We start from the raw sequence: 24215 nt of genomic DNA on the forward strand, positions 1-24215 counted from the left end.
TTGGGAAGGAATTAGGTCATGAGGGTAGAGCCTTTTCCCAGAATGTCACATTGTTGGAATCATGAAGCATGTAGATTTTTGCTTTCAGTTATTAATAGCATTTAAGATTCCTCCACATTATGTCAAGGCTTGAGAGCTCATTTTATTTTAGTTCTGAATAATATTTGTTTATCTGGGTTTATCAATTTCTTTATCAATTCACCTACTGAAGGTCATCAGGGTTGTTTTCAAGTTTTTGCAAGTATAAATAAAGCGGCTATGAACTTCAGGGAGAGTCTTTTCCAGGTCTCTTCCCAGTTGGTACCTCAAATATTCCTTGAATTGTAGATGGCATTCCCCTGTGTCTTAACACTGAAACCATGTACAAGCCCCTGTGTCCTTGTCTCTTGAAGTAAAATGTTGACTCGAGAGTTAATGACTGGGAAATGTGAAGATGTAGAACCAAAGAATAGTTGATGAGCTGGGAGACTGGTAAAAATGTAGACTAGGATTCTGCCACATAACAGAGTCACTGAACTCCCAGTTCCCAGAAAGACGTAGATAAAGGCCTGATACACATTCCTAGTTGTTTTTACAGGAAGCAGACCCCCATCCAGATGCAAACTGTTGGCCACAAGAACATAGACCCTTGACTGATTGAAACCAGAAGGTTGATGCTGCTTGAAACATCACCGTGATGCCAACCAATCTAAGAAATGTCCATGAGCTGATCACGCTCTGCTCCATGAACACTATAAAACTCCTCACTAACCTCTCCAGGGTGGGTGCCTGGCAAAGCAATAAAATCTACTCTCTTCTAATTCACCCCAAACTCTGTCTCTGTGTCTCTATTTGGCACCAGTGAACAGAGGCCAAGTTTTGGCAACAACACCATCTTCTTTCTGTGAATGACCACTAAGATAAGTTGTGCCTGAACTCCTGATTCACATAAACTATGAAATGATGGACTTGTGTCTTTTAAGCCACTGTATTTGTGGTAATAGGTTATTCAGCAATAGAAAACAAATGCAATAAATTTGAGAAATCTGTCAAAGCCCAGAGATAAATCCATGCACATATGGACACCTTATCTTTGACAAAGGAGGCAAGAATATACAATGGATTAAAGACAATCTCTTTAACAAGTGGTGCTGGGAAATCTGGTCAACCACCTGTAAAAGAATGAAACTAGAAGACTTTCTAACACCATACACAAAAATAAACTCAAAATGGATTAAAGATCTCAACGTAAGACCAGAAACTATAAAACTCCTAGAGGAGAACATAGGCAAAACACTCTCTGACATACATCACAGCAGGATCCTCTATGACCCACCTCCCAGAATATTGGAAATAAAAGCAAAAATAAACAAATGGGACCTAATTAACCTTAAAAGCTTCTGCACATCAAAGGAAACTATTAGCAAGGTGAAAAGACAGCCTTCAGAATGGGAGAAAATAATAGCAAATGAAGCAACTGACAAACAACTAATCTCAAAAATATACAAGCAACTCCTACAGCTCAACTCCAGAAAAATAAATGACCCAATCAAAAAATGGGCCAAAGAACTAAATAGACATTTCTCTAAAGAAGACATACAGATGGCTAACAAACACATGAAAAGATGCTCAACATCACTCATTATCAGAGAAATGCAAATCAAAACCACTATGAGGTACCATTTCACACTGGTCAGAATGGCTGCAATCCAAAAGTCTACAAATAATAAATGCTGGAGAGGGTGTGGAGAAAAGGGAACCCTCTTACACTGTTGGTGGGAATGCAAACTAGTACAGCCACTATGGAGAACAGTGTGAAGATTCCTTAAAAAACTGGAACTAGAACTGCCTTATGATCCAGCAATCCCACTGCTGGGCATACACACTGAGGAAACCAGAAGGGAAAGAGACACGTGTACCCCAGTGTTCATCACAGCACTGTTTATAATAGCCAGGACATGGAAGCAACCTAGAAGTCCATCAGCAGATGAATGGATAAGAAAGCTGTGGTACATATACACAATGGAGCATTACTCAGCCATTAAAAAGAATACATTTGAATCAGTTCTAATGAGGTGGATGAAACTGGAGCCTATTATACAGAGTGAAATAAGCCAGAAAGAAAAATACCAATACAGTATAATAACGCATATATATGGAATTTAGAAAGATGGTAACAATAACCCCATATACGAGACAGCAAAAGAGACACTGATGTATAGAACAGTCTTATGGACTCTGTGAGAGAGGGAGAGGGTGGGAAGATTTGGGAGAATGGCATTGAAACCTGTATACTATCATGTATGAAACAAGTCGCCAGTCCAGGTTCAATGCACGATACTGGATGCTTGGGGCTGGTGCACTGGGACGACCCAGAGGGATGGTATGGGGAGGGAGGAGGGAGGAAGGTTCAGGATGGGGAACACATGTATACCTGTAGCAGATTCATTTCGATATTTGGCAAAACCAATACAATATTGTAAAGTTTAAAAATAAAATATAATTAAAAAAAAAAAAGAAATGGTATGGACCTAACAGAAGCAGAAGATACTAAGAAGAGGTGGCAAAAACACACAGAATAACTATACAAAAAAGATCTTAATGACCCACATAACCATGATGGTGTGATCACTCACCTAGAGCCAGACATCCTGGAGTGCAAAGTCAAGTGGGCCTTAGGAAGCACCACTAGGAACAAAGCTAGTGGAGGTGATGAAATTCTAGCGAGGCTATTACAAAATCCTAAAAGACAATAGTGTTAAAGTGTTGCACTTAATATGCCAGCAAATTTGACTCCAGCAAACACAGCAGTGGCCACAAACTGGAAAAGGTCTCTTTTCATCCCAATCCCAAAGAAAGGCAATGCCTAAGAATGTTCAAACTACCTCACAATTGCACTCATCTCATACGTTAGCAAAGTAATGCTCAAAATTATCTAAGCGAGGCTTCAACAGTATGTGAACTGAGAACTTCCAGATGTTCAAGTTGAATTTGGAAAAGGAGAGGAACATCTGTTGGATCATAGAAAAAGCAAGAGAATTCCAGAAAAACATCTATTTCTGCTTCATTGACTGTGCTAAAGCCTTTGACTATGTGGATCATAACAAACTGAAAAATTCTTAAAGAGATGGAAATACCAGACCACCTGACCTGCCTCCTGAGAAATTTGTATGCAGGTCAAGAAGCAACGGTTAGTACGGGACATGGAACAATGAACTGGTTCCAAATTGAGAAAGGAGTACATCAAGGCTGTATATTGTCACCTTGCTTATTTAACATCATGTGAAATGCCAGACTGGATGACGCACAAGCTGGAATCAAGATTGCCAGGAGAAAAACCAATAAACTCAGATATGCACATGACACCACCCTCATGGCAGGAAGCGAAGAGGAACTAAAGAGCCTCTTGATGAAAGTGAAAGAGAAGAGTGGAAAAAGTTGGCTTAAAACTCAACATTCAAAACACTAAGATCATGGCATCTGGTCCCATCACTTCATGGCAAATAGATGGGGAAACAATGGAAACAGTGAGAGACTTAATTTTCTTGGGCTCCAAAAATCACTGCAGATGGTGACTGCAGCCATGAGATTAAAAGACGATTGCTCCTTGGAAGAAAAGGTATAACCAATAGACAGCATACTAAAAAGCAGAGACATTATTTTACGAACAAAGGTCCATATAGTCAAAGCTATGGTTTTTCCAGTAGTCATGTATGGATATGAGAGTTGGACTATAAAAAAAGCTGAGCGCCAGAGAACTGATGCTTTTGAACTGTGGTGCTAGAGAAGACTCTTGAAAGTCCCTTGGATTGCAAGGAGATCAAACTAGTCAATCCTAAAGGAAATTGGTTCTGAATATTCATTGGAAGGACTGATGTTGAAGCTGGAGCTCCAATACTTTGGCCACCTGATGCAAAGAACTAACTCTTTGAAAAAGACCCTGATGCTGGGAAAAATTGAAGGTAGGAGAAGGGGATGACAGAGGTTGCAATAGTTGGATGATATCACTGACTCGATGGACAAGAATTTGAGCAATCTTCAGGAGTTGGTGAAGGACAAGGAAGCATGGCGTGCTGCCCTCCATGGGGTTGCAAAGAGTCAGACATGACTGAGCAACTGAACTGAACTGAAATGGAATTCAGGTTCACCTTTTCCTATTGAATTTCCACAATAGAAAAGAAAGGAAAGATTAAGATGACTTAATCATTCCATGCTTCCATCCAAGCATGCATTCATCATGCATTCCCATGTTCATTGGGTCACGCATTTACTTATGCAGGCATCTGTTAACCAGTGTCTAACTCCTCCTCTGTGGTAGGACCTGGGTAGATGATCCTATCATTAAGAAGCCTGCAGGTTCCCACAGTGAACTTCCTACAGTAATTGTCTTATTATTCTTGGCTGTGTCAGTACCCCCTACAGTGACTATGTCCCAATTTTAACCCTCCTTGAACTTGGGGGCTGTTACCAGCCACAGGCAGAGATTCTATCCACAGGCTGTACATCTGAGTTGGCTGGAGAACTGCTATATATTCAAGGGAGCGGAGCAACCCACATCCAAGCAGAATACTGATTACAACTGCACCCTAGAAAGCTTGCAGTTATGAATGCCTCAGGGCAGGGGGTCTGAGCATGTGCTCACCTGTGAGATGCAGGGTGAGACACAGCCTCATACTGTCTATAGCAGCCCACAACACATAGAATGCATTGGGAGCCCAGGTAAGCTCACCTGGAGTGAGGTATTAACTCACAGAATTCCATTTGATATCTCCTCTGCCCATTGTCACTTAGGCTTTCCTCCGGGGCTTGAATGTGCTGCTGATAAACACTTTCATAGTTATCTACTTCCACAGATGTTGGAACCTGTAACAGGTGAGTTGATGGGAGCCTTAGTCTTAGAGCGGAGAAGGCAATGGCACCCCACTCCAGTACTCTTGCCTGGAAAATCCCATGGATGGAAAAGCCTGGTAGGCTGCAGTCCATGGGTCGCTAAGAGTCGGGCACGACTGAGCGATTTCACTTTCACTTTTCACTTTCATGCATTGGAGAAGGAAATGGCAACCCACTCCAGTGTTCTTGCCTGGAGAATCCCAGGGACGGGAGAGTCTGGTGGGCTGCCATCTATGGGGTCGCACAGAGTCGGACACGACTGAAGTGACTTAGCATAGCGTTAGTCTTAGAGACGAAGAAGATGGGAGCCTTCCTGGACTGGCAAGAGGAATACAGGACAAATATAAAAGTCACACGATGCTCCAGCCTCAAGGGAGAGTTGTGAACCACCTTTTTTATTCCAAATGTATCTTGGAATTCTCAGAGGTTTCTGATTCTCATGCTTTATTTAGTATTATTTGAAGTTTTTCCAAGTAAGTTCTTTAGGACCCTAGAGGTGAGGGTTCAAGGTATGGAGGTGGGATAAAGGTCAAAGTTTTGAGACTCAAACTTCAAAGAACCTCTCCATAAACTGTTGTGTGTCAGTTATCATGTGGTATGTCCCTGACCCTGAGGCATGGAGCTTGAAACTGGCCTTTCCTCCACTTCACAGAGAATCAAATAGATCAAGAAAACGGGTTTCCACTGAGCCTCTGATCATGAACAACCCTTAATTTTTCAGAGCACATTTACTTTCATCCAGAGCATTTGCAAGAGTGATTTCATTTTGACATGTAAATATTTAAAATCACTAAGTTTGAATAAGCATTTTCTATCCCAAAATATTTAAAAATGTAAAAAATTTCCATGGAACTATCTGCCATACCATCTTTGCAAACTGCTAACATTTTTCTGTTATAACCTGTTGTTCCTTTTAAAACTACTGTCCTGCACTTGGTGTCCATTATTTCAAACATGATTTTATTCTTCTGTAATATTTGCGTAAATCCTCAAGCAATTTATATTACTTGCATCTCTTAAATGTCATACAAATTCTATTACACTGTATACAGCATTTATTTTTTATACTTAACAAGGTTTGTGGGTTTTGTTCATGTTGATGTTCAAATTCCACTGCTCTGTAGTTTCTATTTTAGGAATATGCGACAATGTATTGATTCTTCTCGTGATGGGTATTAACACTTTATCTAATGTTTTGCTAGTACAATTGTACACAAATGTTCTTCTCTTTTCTTCCTTGGCACATATGGGAGAGTCCCTCTTCCTTTGGTGTGATCCGCAGAGTGGACTGTTGGTATCATTTGGAGAGCTGTTATTTTTAAAAAAAGGTTTTGATCTTGATCAAGTTTCATTCTTTCCATTTACGTCTTTGACATCATTATTTGTGTGTGTGTGTGTTTGTGTGTGTGCTAGTATATAGGTTGGGATCTTTTTTTTTTTTTCTTCCACAATGATAAATTATCCAGCACACACTGATAGGCATAGCCACTTTGCCATACATCATTTCCATAAATTTCTGGTTATTTTAATGAAGATTTTGTTCCTTTGAGCTACTTGGCTCTCTCTGACCAAACTACTCTATCTTAGTTAGACTGACATTATAATAATTTTTGATATCACAGTGGGGCAAAATTTCCCAACTTTGCTTGTTGTTTAAAACGGCCATGGCTACTTTTGTCCCAAATGGATTTTGCTTTGTTTTATGCTTTTTAAAAAATGAAGTATAGTCGATTTACAGTATTATGTTAAAAATCAGGTATACGTAGCAATTCAAGAGTTTTATAGGTTTTATTCCATTTTAAAGTTACTACAGGAAGGGACCGGGTCTTTCCCGCCGGAGCACGGCCTCAGCCACGTTGGTCCCCTCAGCCTCCTTCGTGTCTTTTCCCTGCAGGGCAATGCAGGGCCGGGGGCTGGGACTGGCAACCTTTCTGGCCAGAGGGACCTTCCCCATCCTCTAACTTCTGAGCAGCCTGTACCCTGCATGCAAGGTCACGGTTTGCAGAAATAATAAAAGCACATCATCAACAGCTCATGCATTGCCTCCATGTGGACCCAGAGGGCAAGCACAGATGAAGAGCAGACACTGACTTCACACTTCTGACAGGTCACGGTTTGCTAAAATAATAAACAGGCGTGATCAATAGCTCATACATTGCCTTGGTGTGGACCCAGAGTGCAAGCACAGAGGAAGAGCAGACACTGACTTCACACTTCTAATAGAGGAGGCAAAGTGAAGGAGAGGATGAGGAGGGAAACTGGGACGTCGGTCATCTCTGGGCGTTGGTGTTGGGAACCAGTTTGGTAATAAAATCAAAGCATGTGATCAGCAGTTTGTACATTATCTTGGTATGGACCCAGAGAGCAAGCACAGATGAAGAGCAGACACTGATCTCACACTTCTGATAAGTGCAGTCAGAAAATCAAAAGGCGTGATCGACAGCTCATTTAGCCTTGGTGTGGTCCCAGAGTACAAGCACAGATGAAGACCAGACACTGACTTCACACTTCTGATGGTTCACAGTTGGATAAGAAAGTCAGAGGTCGTGATCAACAGCTCATACATTGCCTCTGTGTGGACCCAGAGTGCAAGCACAGACGAAGACCAGACACTGACTTCACACCTTTGATAGTGGGTCGGTCATGTCTGCCTCTTTGCAACCCCACCGACTGCAGCACGCCAGGCTTCCCCAGCCATCAGCAACTCCTGGAGCTTGCTCAGACTCATCTCCATTGAGTTGGTGATGCCATCCTACCATCTCATCCTCTGTGGTCCCCTTTTCTGCCTGCTTTCAATGTTTCAGGTATACTTAGTTACCGCAGTTGTTCATTGTAGTGATGAGAAGGGTTCTGCCTGTGCGATTCACGTATCAACCCATTTGTAAGTTCCAACACCCCTGAACTCAGTTTAAAACTCAAGCCCAGAAAGACCATTAGTTTACTAGATCCGATTTCACACATCTGATAGGTGTGCAACAGAACTCCCATGTGTACTTGTGTTTCACTCCTTTGCCTTTTACAAAGATGAGTTTCCTAAGTGTTTTATTTTTTAATATAAATTTATTTATTTTAATTGGAGGCTAATTACTTTACAATATTGTGTTGATTTTGCCATACATCAGTATGAATCTGCCACGGGTGCACACGTGTTCCCCATCCTGAACCCCCCCTCCCACCTCCCTCCCTGCACCATCCCTCTGGGTCATCCCAGTGCACCAGCCCCGAGCATCCTGTATCATGCATTGAACCTGGACTGGCGATTTGTTTCGTATATGATATTATACATGTTTCAATGCCATTCTCCCAAATCATCCCACCCTCTCCCTCTCCCACAGAGTCCAAAAGACTGTTCTATACATCCGTGTCTCTTTTTCTGTCTCGCATACAGGGTTTTCATTACCATCTTTCTAAATTCCATATATATGCATTAGTATAATGTATTGGTATTTTTCTTTCTGGCTTACTTCACTCTGTATAATAGGCTCCAGTTTCATCCACCTCATTAGAACTGATTCAAATGTGTTCTTTTTAATGGCTGAGTAATGCTCCATTGTGTATATGTACCACAGCTTTCTTATCCATTCATCTGCTGATGGACATCTAGGTTGCTTCCATATATAAACAGTGCTGTGATGAACATTGGGGTACACGTGTCTCTTTCAATTCTGGTTTCCTCAGTGTGTATGCCCAGCAATGGGATTGCTGGGTCATAAGGCAGTTCTATTTCCAGTTTTTTAAGGAATCTCCACACTGTTCTCCATAATGGCTGTACTAGTTTGCATTCCCACCAACAGTGTAAGAGGGTTCCCTTTTCTCCACACCTTCTCCAGCATTTATTGCTTGTAGACTCTAGTGTTTAAAATGAATTTATACTGGTGCCATGGAAATGCGTTATTAATGCTATTAGTGAGCAAAGGCAGGGTTACTTAGTAACCTGAAACCTTTTAAATCTATCAAAATAGCCTGATATTTTCACAAACCCTAGAGCTAGGAAGGATTTTGAGGTGATCTTGTTTATCCCCTGGTTGCTGAAGGAAAAACCTTCTGTCTTTCTATGCTGGAATCTCTGAAGTATGATATGAAACTTCGTATGTGAAATGTATTTTGTTATATAGCCCCTTCTAGTTAAGAAACTTTGTTTATACCTCATTGAAATCTCTGTTGAGAAGGTTCCAGCAGAAACTCATTTGTCGTTTCTTTATAGGAAGAAAACTAGTGCTGTCAAATGCTTGTTCTGTATTATTATTCTGGTTATAACACAGGGTAGGCTCAGTAATATGAAAGAGGAATAGGTTATTATTTGTTTGTAATTGTAATATTAGGTTGGTGCAAAAATATTTGCACTTTTGCATTGTTGAACTTTGCCCTTTATATTGGCATACATTGTTTAATAAATGTGGTTATGTTATACATCAAAAAAATAATCAAGTTATTACAAAATAATGGCTATATTTCCTTGTGCTGTACAATATGTCCTTGTTGCTAATTTATACAGAGCAATTTGTATCTCTTAGTTCATAACCCTACCCTTCCATAACCCTATCCCTTTCTCTCTCCCCACTGGAAACTACTAGTTTGTTTTCTATATCTGAGTCTGTTTCTGTTTTGTTACATATATTCATTATATTTATTATATTTATATTATTTTTTTTGATAACACAAGAGATAACATAGATTATTTGTCCTTCTCTGTCTGACTTATTTCACTAAGGCAGTGGCACCCCACTCCAGTACTCTTGCCTGGCAAATCCCATGGACGGAGGAGCCTGGTAGGCTCCAGTCCATGGGATCGCTGAGAGTCAGACACGACTGAATGACTTCACTTTCGCTTTTCACTTTCATTTATTGGAGAAGGAAATGGCAACCCACTCCAGTGTTCTTGCCTGGAGAATCCCAGGGACGGGGGAGCCTGGTGGGCTGCCATCTCTGGGGTCGCACAGAGTCGGACACGACTGAAGCGACTTAGCAGTAGCAGCAGCAGCATAATGCCCTGCAGGTCCATCCACATTGTTGCAAATGGCAGAATTTCATTCTTTATTTTAAACGCCTGAGTAATCCATTGCATACCACATTTTCTTTATCTGTTGATAGTTAGATTGCTTCCATTCCTCAGCTATTATAACTAAAGCTGTTATTAATATTGAGATGCATATATCTTCCTGGATTAATATTTCTGTTTTCTTTGGATAGAGTAGAATTGCTGGAAAACATGGTCACTTTCTTTAGCTTTTTGAGGTACCTCCGTGTTGTTTTCCACAATGTCTGCACCAATTTACAATTCCACCAACAGTGTATGAGTGATTGCCTTTCTCCACACTTTTACCTGTATTGTTATTTGTAGAATTTTTGATGATAGTCATTTTGACAGGTGTCAGGTGATGCCTCACCTTATTTGCAATTCTCTAATGATTAACAATACTGAGCATCTTCTCATGTGAGTATTGGCCATGTGTATGTCTTCTTTGGAAAATGTCTACTCAGGTCTTTTACTGATTTTTATTTATATTGAGTTTTATGATCTATTTATATATATTTTAGACATATTTATATATTTTGGATATATATTTTGGATATTGCCCATACTATATGCAAAATATTTTCCTCCATTCACTAGGTTGTGTTTTCACTTTGTCGATGATCTCCTTTGATGTGCAAAAGCTTTCAATTTTAATTAGGTCCCATTTGTTTATATTTGCTTTGTGTTAGAAGACACATCTCAAAAATATTGCTACAATTTATGTCAAAGAGTGTTCTGCCTAAGTTCACATCTAGGATTTATATGGCTTCCATGTTGCATGTAGTTCTTTAATCCATTTATAGTTACTTTTGTGTATAGAAAGTAAACAGATTTCTGTACATTAATCTTCTATTCTGAAACTTTACTGATCTCTTATTTTAATTCTAATAGCTTTTTTTTGTGGCGACATTAGGATTTTGTCTTCAATTCAGTTGAGTCGCTCAGTCATGTCTGACTCTTTGTGACCCCATGGACAGGCCTCCCTGTCCATCACCAACTCCCAGAGTTTACTCAAACTCATGTCCATTGAGTCAGTGATGCCATCCAACCATCTCATCCTCTGTCGTCCCCTTTTTCTCCCACCTTCGATCTTTCCCAACATCAGGGTCTTTTCAAATGAGTCAGCTCTTCGAATCAGGTGGCAAAAGTATTGGAGTTTCAGCTTCAACATCAGAATTTTGTCTAGGATAATATCATATCATCTGAAAACAGTAACTGTTTTGCTTTTTCCCTTTCCAATTTTGATGCCTTTTATACTTTTCTTGTCTGATTGCTCTGGATAGTCTTCCAATACTGTGCTTAATATTATTAGAATTGGTAAGGGTGGGCATCCTTGTCTTGTTCCTGAATGTAGTGGGAAGGCTTTTTCTGAATGCAGTGGGAAGGCTTTCAGCTTTTCATCATTTAGTATGATGCTAACTCTGGGTTTGTCATAAATGGCCTTTATTTTGTTGAGACATATTCCCTTTATACTAACTTTGATGAGAATTTTTAGCATGAATGGATGTTGAATTTGGTTTCAACATAAAAAAAAAGTTTTTTTTTGTTTCTGTTGAGATGATCATGTAATTTTTATCCTCAATTTTGTTAATGTGGTGTATTGCGTTGATTGATCTGTGAATACTGGACCATCCTTGCTTCCCTGGGATAAATTCTCCCTGCACATGGTATATGATCTTTTTCATATATTACTGAATCAGTTTGTTAATATTCTATTGATGATTTTTCATACTCATCAGGGATGTTGGGCTGTTATGATCTTTTTTTATCATGTGTTATCTGGTTTTTATGTCACAGTAATGGTGAACTCATAGAATGAATTTGTAAATATTCTGTCCTCTTCAATCTCTGAAATAGTTTAAGAAGGATAGCATTAACTCTTCTTTTTATTTCTGGTAATAGTCTCCTATGAAGCCATCAAGTTCTAGCTTTTAGGTGTGCTGGTAATTTAAAATCCAATTTCACTACCCATGATTAGTGTTCAGATTATCTCTTTCTTCCTGATTCAGTCTTGAAAGGTTGTATGTTTTTAGAAACTTGTCCATTTCTTCTAGATTGTCAAACTTGTTGCTATAACTGGTCATCATACTCTCATGACTTTTTTGCATTTCTCTGATATCAATTGTTATTTCTCCTTGTAGTTTCTTATTTTGTTTCAGTCCACTCCCTTTTCTTCTTGATGAGCCTGTCTAAAGGTTTATCAATTTTGTTTATCTTTTCCAAAATCCAGCTCTGTGCATTCATTCATGCTAAGTCATTTCAGTTGTGTCTGACTATTTGTGACCCCATGAACTATAGCTCACCAGGCTCCTCTGACCACAGGATTCTCCAGGCAAGGACACTGGAGTAGGTTGCCACGCCATCCTCCAGGGGATCTTCCTGTCCTAAGGATCAAAACTGAGTCTCTTATGTCTCCTGCATTGTTGGGTTCTTTACCACTAATGTCACCTGGAAAGCCCAAAAACCTGTTCTAGATTTCATTTATCTTTTCTGTTGTTTTTTGATCTCTATTTTAGTTATATCTTCCTTGATTTTTCTTGTTTCCTTCCTTCTGCTGACATTTGGCTTTGTTCCCTTTTCCAGTTCTTTCAAGTGGTAGATTAGGTAGTTTATTTGATAATTTCCATATATCTTGAGGTGGGCCTATATTGCTATGCTGCTGCTGTTAAGTCGCTTCAGTCGTGTCCGACTCTGTGCGACCCCACAGACGGAAGCACACCAGTCCCCACCATCCCTGGGATTCTCCAGGCAAGAACACTGGAGTGGGTTGCCATACATATTGCTATAAACTTCTCTTATCAAACTACTTTAGCTGCATCTCATAGATTTTGGAAAGTTGCATTTTTATTTTCCTTTGCTCATGATATTTTCTGGTTTCCTCTTTGATTTTTTCATTCTCTCCAGATGTTTGTGCTTTTCCCACTTTTTTCCCTGTAATTGATTGCTACTTCCATATCATAGTGGTTGTCAAAAATGCTTACTCTTTCTAAATAGGTGCTTCTGTATTAGGTGAATATATGTTAATAAGTTTAATATCCTCTTCGTGTATTGATTGATTTATCCTTATATAATGCCTTTTGGTCTTTTGTTTTAGCCTTTGCTTTAAAGTCTATTTTGTCTTTTATGAGTATTGATATCCCTTTTTTCTTGGCATTCCATTTGTAAAAATTTAATTGTCATCCCCTCAGTTTCAGTCTCCAAATGTACTTTAGAATCACACTTTCAAATGTCATGAAAAATTGTTTTAGAATAATTTTTTTGATCACACTGAGTTTATATACTAATTTGAGAAAATTGAAATCTTTTCTAATATTCAGTTTTCTCATTCATGATTTATCTCTATTAATTTGTTTTAAAATTATTTTAAATTCACAATTTTGCAATTGCTTTTTCCCTGAATGATCTTATGCATCTCTAGTTGAGGCTATTATTAATACTTTCTTATTCATTGAATTTTTAAAAATTATTATTACTGTTTTTAATAGTTTTGACTACTGTATAGGATTATAATTGAAGTAGATCATGAATGTTTGATCAAGCCACATTACAGAACTTTTACCATTGCTAACAGTAAGGGCATTCTCTTTATGTGTAACTCTCTTAAGATGAAACCTCCAAACATCCAAATAGTTTTATCTTTATCAAAGACTCATAAGCAAACAGTTTACAAGTCCAATAGTTCTACATATGAAGTTATACATGTGAAAACGGGAGTCTCTAAATTCGTGCATTTCTACTTCTGAGAGGAAGCCAGCTTCAACTCTTTCAACTAATTATTTTAGCCACCTGTCATAAAACATGCTTATTGCTATGTCTTGAAATCTCACTGTTAGGCATTATTCATAGACATCTCAGTATGGAAGCCAGGGAGGTAATATTCTGTTACTCCTGACCTCATGTCACACATGCACATCTTATTCTTTATCACTCTAATATAATTATAATCTTGAATATGTTAATAGACAGTGTCTATGCAATGGCATCCCACTCCAGTACTCTTGCCTGGAAAATCCCATGGACGGAGGACCCTGGTAGGCTGCAGTCCGTGGGTTCACGAAGAGTCAGACATGACTGAGCAACTTCACTTTCACTTTTCATTTTCATGCATTGAAGAAGGAAATGGCAAGCCACTCCAGTGTTCTTGCCTGGAGAATCCCAGGGACGGAGGAGCCTGGTGGGCTGCCGTCTAAGGGGTCACACAGAGTCGGACACGACTAAAGTGACTTAGCAGCAGCAGCAGCAGCATGTTATGACTATGAAATTGTTTTTTATATTATAGCTGAGTTTGTTACATTCTTAGCTTTAGCTTATGTTGATCCTGTCTTGTGTATGTTTGTGTAACCACTAGCATGGTCAGATGCAGAATATTTCATAGGCACCAAGTCTCCTATGTGCTAGCCCTTTAAAATAACAAATATCCCCACCAAATCAAAACTCTTGCAAATGCCTTTCTGTTTTATATATATATATATATATATAATTTGGGGAATGTTATACAAGTAGAGTTAATATTTTGAGACTGGTTTTGCTCACTCAACATAATGCCTTTAAGAGATTTATAATTGCCACACCCATACATAGCTCATTCCTTTGGCTTGCTGAGTAGTATATCCTCATATGGAAAGGTTGTTCACTTATTTTTAAATATTTTGATTTCTTCCACTTTTCTGCTTCAAAGTAAATCTTTTATAACATTTGTACACAGGTTTTGTATGGACACTGTTTTCATTTCTCTGGAATAAATGCCTTAGAGTGTAATTTCTGGGTCATGCAATCTACTTCCTCTCTGTAAAGTGGAAAATTATTCCTTTTTTTTTGGATTCAGGCCATAGCCTGAATAGTTGTGAGGTCCACATTGCACTGTTCATTTGGGCTAAGTTTTGCCAGTTACATTGATAAAATGTTGGAATAAGAAATCATTTCAAAAGTACATCTGGTTCCATCCCAAAGTTGAGAAGGCCCTGGTGAGCCCCCTTCCTTTATCCAGGTCAGTCAGTAGATCTTCACTGAGGCAGGTGCAGAATGAGACTGAAAACCAGCTACAACCTAGGGTCCTAGAATTGGGACTTCGGAACTCAGCCCCCAGCCACATATCCTTCCTGGGGTCTGTGAGTTTGCCTGGGGCTCCCATTTGGGAGTCACCATAAATGTGGAGAGGAACCCAGGGGAGGCAACAGAGGCCCGGGGTGGGGCCAGAGTTTTATTTCTGCTAGGCCTGTTCAGTCTCTGAAAATGTAAGATGAGTAACTAGATACATTTTCTGCCTGATTTCTATTTCACATCTGAAGCAGGAACTGTCTTGAACCTAGAAATATATTGCAATCTCATAGCCATTTGACCCTATCATAGACACTTCCTCTTATACCATAGTGGGTGGGGCTTCTTTCCTTTCCACAGAGCACAGAAGTTCATGTTCTCCCAGCTCACACATTTGGACAGAGCAGATTCCTCAGGCCTCCACGATGCCCATCCTTGCCTCCTCATTACACACTCCTCCTTGCCTGCTAATGATTCTACTGCTGGGATTCATAGGTGAGCATTTCTTGGGATAGAATCCCTTTCCCTGCCCTCTGGACCTCCCCACTGCCCTGCACTTTTAGAGTTTCCATGTAAACATGGGTGTGCCACCAAGGACAGCCAAAGAAGGCCAAAGACTGGGCATTATCTGAAAGCATGAAATCAGGGATTTGAGTGTTTTCTCTGCGGATCCATCACCTCCAGCTGCTTAGCAGAGGTATCCAAATGGATGATGCTTCAAATACCAGCAATGACAAATTTATGTGCATTAACTAGTATAATCCTCACAACATCCCATATGATAAATGACCATTACTCCTGATTTGCAGATGAGGAGATTGAGGCAGAGAGTAACTTGCCCGATATTAACTGACCTAAGGCATTGGCAGCATGAGATTCAAATCTAGAGTGTCCAGCTCAAGCTGATTCTTTTAATCATATCATGCAACTCAGCTTCTCAGAGAATCCTAATGGCAGAAAAATCAGAAGATACTGAGAAATAAACAATAGATTAGTCTTCACCCATCATGCTACTAAGAGAACAGAAGCATTCAAATCGTGCATTGTGTACTCCCAAGTTTTGGTCAATGATGTGTTGAATGGTTCCCATGCGTTGAAGTTTGCACTAAGTCTTTAACAGGTATTGTAATTTCATTTGATTCTCAAAACAACCTGTATACTACAATGCTAGGCTATTCTCTAATACATGTTTGTGGATGCATGTATTTATGTGTGTGTGTGTGTGTGTGTGAGTATGAGGAAGTCTTTTCAGACACATGGGATTTCAAAAAGACTTCTTTAATTTTTAAGTCTATATGAAATGATATAAATATATGTTAAGTTTTTGCTTTCAACAACAAAAAAAGTGTTTGCTTTCTACTTCTCTATAAACCTCTCTCACCCAAACTGTTACTTAAGACAAGAATACTTTTCTCCTGGTAAATGAGCAGAATTTTATGCATTGCTATCTTAGAGTCCCCTCTTTCGTGCTGGTTAAGGATGAGGAGGAATGGAGGCTAAAAAGAACTCAGAGACTCTTGCCTATATGATCTGTATATCCATATCTATATCTGTAATTATAACCACATCCCTGTCTATAACTTTATCTGTATCACCTAATGCTAGTTGAAGCTTCCATTCCTCAGGATATCTAATGAGTAATAACAATTCATTTTCTTAAACATTCATCATGGGCCAGAGTTGGAAATTCCCATGGTTGCTAACTCATGTGATCATTATATCCAAGGTGGATCCTCTTATCCCTACCTTACAGATAATAAAACTGAGCAAGGAGAAGTTCAAGAACACTCAGTGTTACCTGATATGGTTTGAACTCAAGACATCTGATAGTAGAGCGCGTGGGTTTAACCATTGCTCTTCTAGATACTGTGACCCTTCTTCCATCCCAAGATACTTCTGTGGCTTCTGCCAGTGGGTCTGATGAAGGGGAAGGGTGGAGTAGAGGGTTTGTGGTTTTCTTCTCCTTGGCCCTTTTTTTTTGCTTCCTCATACAAGCAAGTTCCTTTTTTTCACCAAGTTATTTACATGAAAAACTCAACTTCTGACATAATTTCTACGGAGATTAACTGCTTAAAATAGAGCTCATTGTCTTGGGGAGTTGTCACACTGGGCAGTTCACATATCATACATATATTACTTTGATATTTAGTATATGGCAGGAAGGAACTTGGGGTAAATTGTTGAATCAAAGAGACAAACTAATTGCCCTCATTGATGTTTATCTTAGTGAAAGAAATGACAATAAACAATAGACTTATAATTCAGCAAATAATACAGAATATTAGAAAATGCTACATGTTAGGAAAGAGTAGCTGACATGTAAAAAATGAAATTAGTTTGTTCTTTAACTTCATACCCAAAAATAAGCTCAAAATGCATTAAAGACCTAAATCTGAGACTTGACACTATAAAGCTCCTAGAGAAAAATATAATCGGAACACTCTTTGACATAAATCAGAACAGTATCTTTTTTGATCTATCTCCCAGAATGGAAATAAAAACAAAAATAAACAAATGAGACCTACTTAAACTCAAAAGTTTTTGCATAATAAAGAAACAACAAACAAAATGAAGGGCAACCCACAGATTGAGAGAAAATATTTGCAAATGATGTGACTGAAAATGGGCTAGTCTCCAAAATTTACAAACAGCTCATGACACTTCATAGAACCAAAGCAAAAAAAACACTCAAAAAATTAGCAGAAGACCTAAATAGACATCTCTCCAAAGAAGACATACAGTTGGCCAATAGGTACTTGAAAAGATGTCAATGTAATAAAATGCAAATCAAAACTAAAGTGAGATATCACTTCATATTGGTGAATGGCTTTCATCAAAAACCCACAAACAATAAATTCTGGAGCCAGTGTGGGGAGATGGGAACCCTCCTGCACTGTTGGTAGGAATGTAAATTGGCACCGCTACTACAGAGAACAGTATTCACTCAGTTGCTCAGTGATGTCTGGCTCTTTGTGACTCTTGGACTATAGCCCACCAGGCTCCTCTGTCCATGGAATTTTTCAGGCAAGAATACAGGAGTTGGTTGCCATTCCCTGCTCATGGGATCTTCCTGACCCAGAGATTGAACCCATGTCTCTTGGGGCCACCTGGGAAGCCCCAGAGAACAGTATGGAGGTTCCTTAGAAAACTAAAAATAGAGCTACCACCCTGCAATCCCAGTCCTGGGCATGATCTGAAAAGATACATGCACCCCAGTGTTCACTGCAGCACTGTTTACAATAGCCAAGACATGGAAGCAAGCTAAACATCCATCAGCAGAGGAATGGATAAAGATGTGGTATGTATATATGGTCGAATAGTCCTCAGCCATAAAAGGAATGAAATAATGCCATTTGGAACAACATGGATGGACCTAGAGAGTATCATACTGAATGAAGTAAGTCAGAGAAGGAGAAATATCATGACATCTCTTATATGTGGAATCCATAAAGACATGATACAAATGAATTACAAAACAGAAACATACAGACTTCAAGAATGAGCTTACGGTTGTGGGAAGAAGAATGGGGGGAAGGGATAGTGGTACAGTTTGGGATGGACATGTACAGTCTGCTGTACTTAAAACGTAAAATCAGCTGTATAGCACATGGAACTCTGCTCAATGTTATGGGGAAGCCTGTATGAGAGGGGAGGTTGGGGGTGAATATATGCATATGCATATATGGTATATACATATACATATATATGCATATGTATGGCTGAGTCCCTTCACTGTTCACCTGAAACTATTACAGCATTGTTTTTTAATTGGCTGTACCCCAATACAAAATAAAAAATTAAAAAGAAAACAAAACAAAGAATAATTGGATAACTGAATTGGGAGAATTTGTTGGGTGGGATGTATTTTAAACATGGTAGTCTTGCATGGGCATCACAGAGATGGGGCAGTTTGAAAGAAAGTTCTGGGATGAGCATTGTGGTTATCTCGGGGAGGAGCCTTCCTGACAGGGAGCAGCATGTGCAGAGGCCTTGAGAATAGAATCATCCTCCTGTGCTGAAGGATTTGGGCTTTTGCTCTGAGTGAAAGTATTGCCATTGCGGCTTTGAAGAGAGAAGTGACTTGATCTGACATGAGTTTTAATTTATTTGAGCATTTGATTGAGAATAGACACAGGGAGCTTCCCTGTAGCTCAGCTGGTGAAGAATCCACCCACAATGCAAGAGACTCTGGTTCAATTCCTGGGACAGAAGATCCCCTGGAGAAGGGATAGGCTACCCACTCCAGTATTCTTAGGCTTCCCTGGTGGCTCAGAAGGTAAAGAATCCACCTGCAATGAGGGAGCCCTGGGTTGGGAAGATCCCCTGGAATGGCATGGCAACCCGCTCCAGTATTCTTGCCTGGAGAATCCCCATGGACAGAGGAACCTGGCGGGCTACAGTCGATAGGGTCGCAAAGAATTGCACACAACTGAGCGACGAAGCACAGCACAGCACAGCAGAGACTATGCAGGACGTTGATAGAAGCAACTAGAGCATTTGAAGTCATAACATTCATTCAAAAAAAGTAAAAATGGCTTGCACTGAACAGTAGTTAGTAGAGATAAGAGAAAGAGGTCAGATACTGGATGCACACTGAAGAGGAGGCAATAGGATTTTCTGATGCATGGGACTTGGAATGGGAGAGAAAAACTTCAAGGTTTTGATAACTGGACATCTGAAAGAAAAACTGTGGCTCAGCTGAAATATAGAGGGTAGGAGGGAAATTCACCTCAGTGTTAGACGTGTTAACTGTGAGATGTTTGTTTCTGTCCAGAAAGTATGACAAGTTGATAGTTGGACATGCAAGTTCAGAGTTCTGGAAAAATGCCTGGACCAGAGAGGTAACTGGAGAGTTACTGACATACAGTTGGCAGAATGTTTGCAATCTCCTGGCGCCTCTCACCCTTCTGACCCCTAGTCTCTTCTACCTCTTCCTGTCCCTCCATTTCTCCCTCCAAAGTTCTCTCACGTTTCTTCCCACTTTTGTCTTAGCAGTTCAACTTCCCCAACCTCACTTCTTCTCTTCAGACTTAACAATCTAAATCATCTGAAGCTGTTGGCACATCATAAGACCTGCCCTGTAATAGTATGTCCCCTCCTTGGGAGGTATGACTGGTTACAAGTAGTGCTGAGTGCATCGGTTTATCGGCTCACACTCTGCAAAGTTGAACTACAAAGGAATAGGGAAGAAATAGAAAAGAACCCAGGGTTTGTTTTGGGGCCAAGCAGCCTGCTCCTCTTATTTACATCCCTGGAATGAAACCCACGCTTGTTTAATACAACATTTCAGATAAGAGGGATTGTGTTTGTATTTCTCTATATCTTCAGAAATTGGATAGTCAATGAGGCAGAGAAATCAAGTGGATAGCTTGAACCTGTAGTGAAATAATTGGCCCAATGGTGACTCCTGGCTATTCAACTCATAACTTGCTGTCCAATCATAATCAATCACCCAGATTCTTTTTTTAAACGTTTTGTTTTGTATTGGAATATACTCAATTAACAATACTATGATAGTTTCAGGTAGACAGTATAGGGACTTAGCCATATGTATATTTGTATCCATTCTTACACTAATTCTCCTCCCATCCAGACTGCTATATAACATTGGCCAGAGTTCCTTGTGCTATACACTTGCATATATACAATGCAATACATTGCATTAACTCTATAAATTACTTTGGGTCAGTCAGTGAGTTCAGTCACTCAGTCATGTCCGACTCTTTCCAACCCCATGGATTGCAGCATTCGAGGCTTCCCTGTCCATCACCAACTCCTGGAGCTTGCATGAACTCATATCCATTGAGTTGGTGATGCCATCCATTTTATCCTCTGTTGTCCCCTTCTCCTCCTGCTTTCAATCTTTCCCAGCATCAGGGTCTTTCCAGTCAGTGAGTTCTTTGCATCAGGTGGCCAAAGTATTGGAGTTTCAGCTTCAGTATCAGTCCTTCCAATGAATATTCAGGACTGATTTCCTTTAGGATTGACCGCTTTGATCTCCTTGCAGTCCAAGGGACTCTCAAGAGTCTTCTCCCACACCACAGTTCAAAAGCATCAGTTCTTCTTCACTCAGCTTTCTTTATAGTCCAACTCTCACATCCATACGTGACCACTGGAAAAACCATAGCTTTGACTAGATGGACCTTTGTTGGTAAAGTAATGTCTCTGCTTTTGAATATGCTGTCTAGGCTTGTCATAGCTATTCTTGCAAGGAGCAAGCACCTTTTAATTTCATGGCTGCAGTCACCATCTGCAGTGATTTTGGAGCCCAAGAAAGTAAACTCTGTCACTGTTTCCATTGTTTCCCTATCTATTTGCCTAAAGTGATGGGACCAGTAGCCCTGATCTTAGTTTTTTGAATGTTGAGTTTTAAGTCAACTTTTTCACTCTCCTCTTTCATTTTCATCAAGAGGTTCTTTAGTTCTTCTTCACTTCTTGCCTTAAGGGTGATGTCATCTGCCTATCTGAGGTTATTGATATTTATCCCCGCTATTTTGGTTTCAGCTTGTGCTTCATCCAGCCTGGCATTTTGCATGATGTACTCTGCATATAAGTTAAATAAGCAGGGTGACAATATACAGCTTTGACGTGCTCCTTTCTCAATTTGGAACCAGTCTGTTGTTCCATATTCAGGTCTAACTATTGCTTCTTGACCTGCACACAGATTTCTCATGAGGCAGGTCAGGTGGTCTGGTATTCCCATCTCTTTCAGAATTTTCCACAGTTTATTGTGATCCGCACAGTCAAAAGGCTTGACATAGTCAATAAAGCAGAAGTAGATGTTTGTCTGGAACTCTTTTTCTTTTTGATGATCCACCAGATATTGGCAATTTGATCTCTGGTTACTCTGCCTTTTCTAAATCCAACTTGAACATCTATAAGTTCACAGTTCATGTACCATTGAAGCCTGGCTTGGAGAAGTTTGAGTATTACTTTGCTAGCATGTGAGATGTGGAGAAGGAAATGGCAACCTACTCCAGTGTTCTTGCCTGGAGAATCCCAGGAACAGGGGAGCCTGGTTGGCTGCCATCTATGGGGTCGCACAGAGTCGGACACGACTGAAGCGACTTAGCAGCAGCAGCAGCAGCGTGTGAGATGAGTGCAATTGTGTGGTAGTTCGAGCACTATTTGTCATTGCCTTTCTTTGACATTGGAATGAAAACTGACCTTTTCCAGGCCTGTGGCCACTGCTGAGTTTTCCAAATTTGCTGGCATATTGAGTACAGCACTTTCACAGCATCATCTTTTAGGATTTGAAATAGCTCAACTGGAATTCCATCACCTCCACTAGCTTTGTTCATAGTGATGCTTCCTAAGGCCCACTTGACTTCACATTCCAGGATGTCTGGCTCTAGGTGAGTGATCACACCATCATGCTTATCTGGGTCATGAAGATCTTTTTTGTATAGTTCTTCTGTGTATTCCTGCCACCTCTTCTTAATATCTTCTGCTTCTGTTACGTCCATACCATTTCTATCCTTTATTGAGGTCATCTTTTCATGAAATGTTAACTTAGTATCTCTAATGATCTTGAAAAGATCTCTACAGTCTTTCTCATTCTGTTGTTGTCCTCTATTTCTTTGCATTGATCACTAAGGAAGGTTTTCTTATCTCTCCTTGATAGTCTTTGGAACTCTGCATTCAAATGGGTATATCTTTCCTGTTCTCCTTTGCCTTAAGCTTCTCTTCTTTTCTCAACTATCTGTAAGGCCTCCTCAGACAACCATTTTGCCTTATTTCATTTCTTTTTCTTGGGGATGGTCTTGATCACTGCTTCCTGTACAATGTCATGAAACTATGTCCATAATTCTTCAGGCACTCTGCCTATCAGATCTTATCCCTGGAATCTATTTGTCACTTCCACTGTATAATTGTAAGGGATTTGATTTAGGTCATACCTGAATGGTCTGGTGGTTTTCCCTATTTTCTTCCATTTAAGTCTGAAAGCCACAGTCAGCTCCCAGTCTTATTTTTGCTAACTGTATAGAGCTTCTCCATCTTTGGCTGCAAATAATATAATCAATCTGATTTCAATATTGACCATCTGGTGATGTCCGTGTGTAGAGTCTTCTCTTGTGTTGTCGGAAGAGGGTGTTTGCTATGACCAGTGCATTCTCTTGGGAAAATTTTGTTAGCCTTTGCCCTCTTCATTTTGTACTCCAAGGCCAAATTTGCCTGTTACTCCAGGTATCTCTTGACTTCCTACTTTTGCATTCCAGTCTCCCATGATGACAAGGACATCTTTTGGGGGTGTTAGTTCTAGAAAGTCTTGTATTCAGACCTTAGTGGCTTTGTATTCAGACCTTTAGCATTAGTATTTGGCACATATACTTGGATTACTGTGATATTGAATGGCTTGCCTTGAGAATGAAAAGAGATCATTCTGTCATTTTTGAGATTGCACCCAAGTACTGCATTTTGGACTCTTTTGTTTACTCTGAGGGCTACTCTATTTCTTCTAAGATATTCTTGCCCACAGTAGTAGATATAATGATCATCTGAATTAGATTCACCTATTCCAGTCCATTTTAGTTCACTGGTTCCTCAAATGTCAATGTTCACTCTTGCCATCTCCTGTATGACCACTTCCAATTTACCTTGATTCGTGGACCTAACATACCAGGTTCCTATGCAATATTGTTCTTTATAGCATCAGACTTTACTTCCATCACCAGTCACATCCACAACTGTTCATTGTTTTTGCTTTGGCTCTGTCTTTTCTTTCTGGAGTTATTTCCCCACTCTTCTCCAGTAGCAATATTGGGCACCTACCAACTGGGGGAGTTCAGCTTTCAGTGTCATATCTTTTTGCCTTTTCATACTGTTCATGAAGTTCTCAAGGGACGAATACTGAAGTGGTTTGTCATTCCCTTCTCCAGTGGACCACATTTTGTCAGAACTCTCCACCATGACCCATCCACCTTGGATGGCCCTACATGGCATGGCTCATAGTTTCACTGAGTTAGACAAAGCTATGGTCCATGTGATTAGTTTGATTAGTTTTCTGTGATTGCGATTTTCATTCTGTCTGCCCTCTGAAGGATAAAGATAAGAACCTTATGGAAGCTTCCTGATGGGAGAACTGACTGTGGGGAAAAACTGGGTCTTGTTCTGATGGGTGGGGCCACGCTCAGTAAATCTTTAATCCAATTTTCTGTTGTTGTGCCCTCCCTGTTATTTGACCTGAGACCAAACTATGGTGGGAGTAATGAAGATAATGGTGACCTGCTTCAAAATGTCTTTTGCAGGCACTGTTGTATTCAGTGCCCCTGACCCTGCAGCAGGCCACTGT

General features: G+C 39.9%; 1 protein-coding gene across 4 annotated transcripts in view; it reads left to right on the forward strand.

Annotated features, from left to right (window-relative positions):
• SIRPB1 (signal-regulatory protein beta 1) overlaps positions 1–24215 on the forward strand; it is a 93202-nt gene that overhangs the window by 41802 nt on the left and 27185 nt on the right. For 2 of the 4 annotated variants that reach the window (XM_025001088.2, XM_002692241.7), the window contains exon 1: positions 15297–15418. The exons of the other annotated variants lie outside the window; for them this stretch is intronic. Coding sequence is in view for 1 of the 2 variants with exons in the window: in XM_002692241.7 (XP_002692287.4) it covers positions 15349–15418 (70 nt within the window). In the remaining variant the exon portion in view is untranslated. Of the gene's footprint in view, positions 1–15296; positions 15419–24215 lie in introns of those variants that run through there. 4 annotated transcript variants of the gene reach the window in all.

Source organism: Bos taurus, chromosome 13 (assembly GCF_002263795.3).
Source record: "Bos taurus isolate L1 Dominette 01449 registration number 42190680 breed Hereford chromosome 13, ARS-UCD2.0, whole genome shotgun sequence".
NCBI lineage: Eukaryota > Metazoa > Chordata > Mammalia > Artiodactyla > Bovidae > Bos > Bos taurus.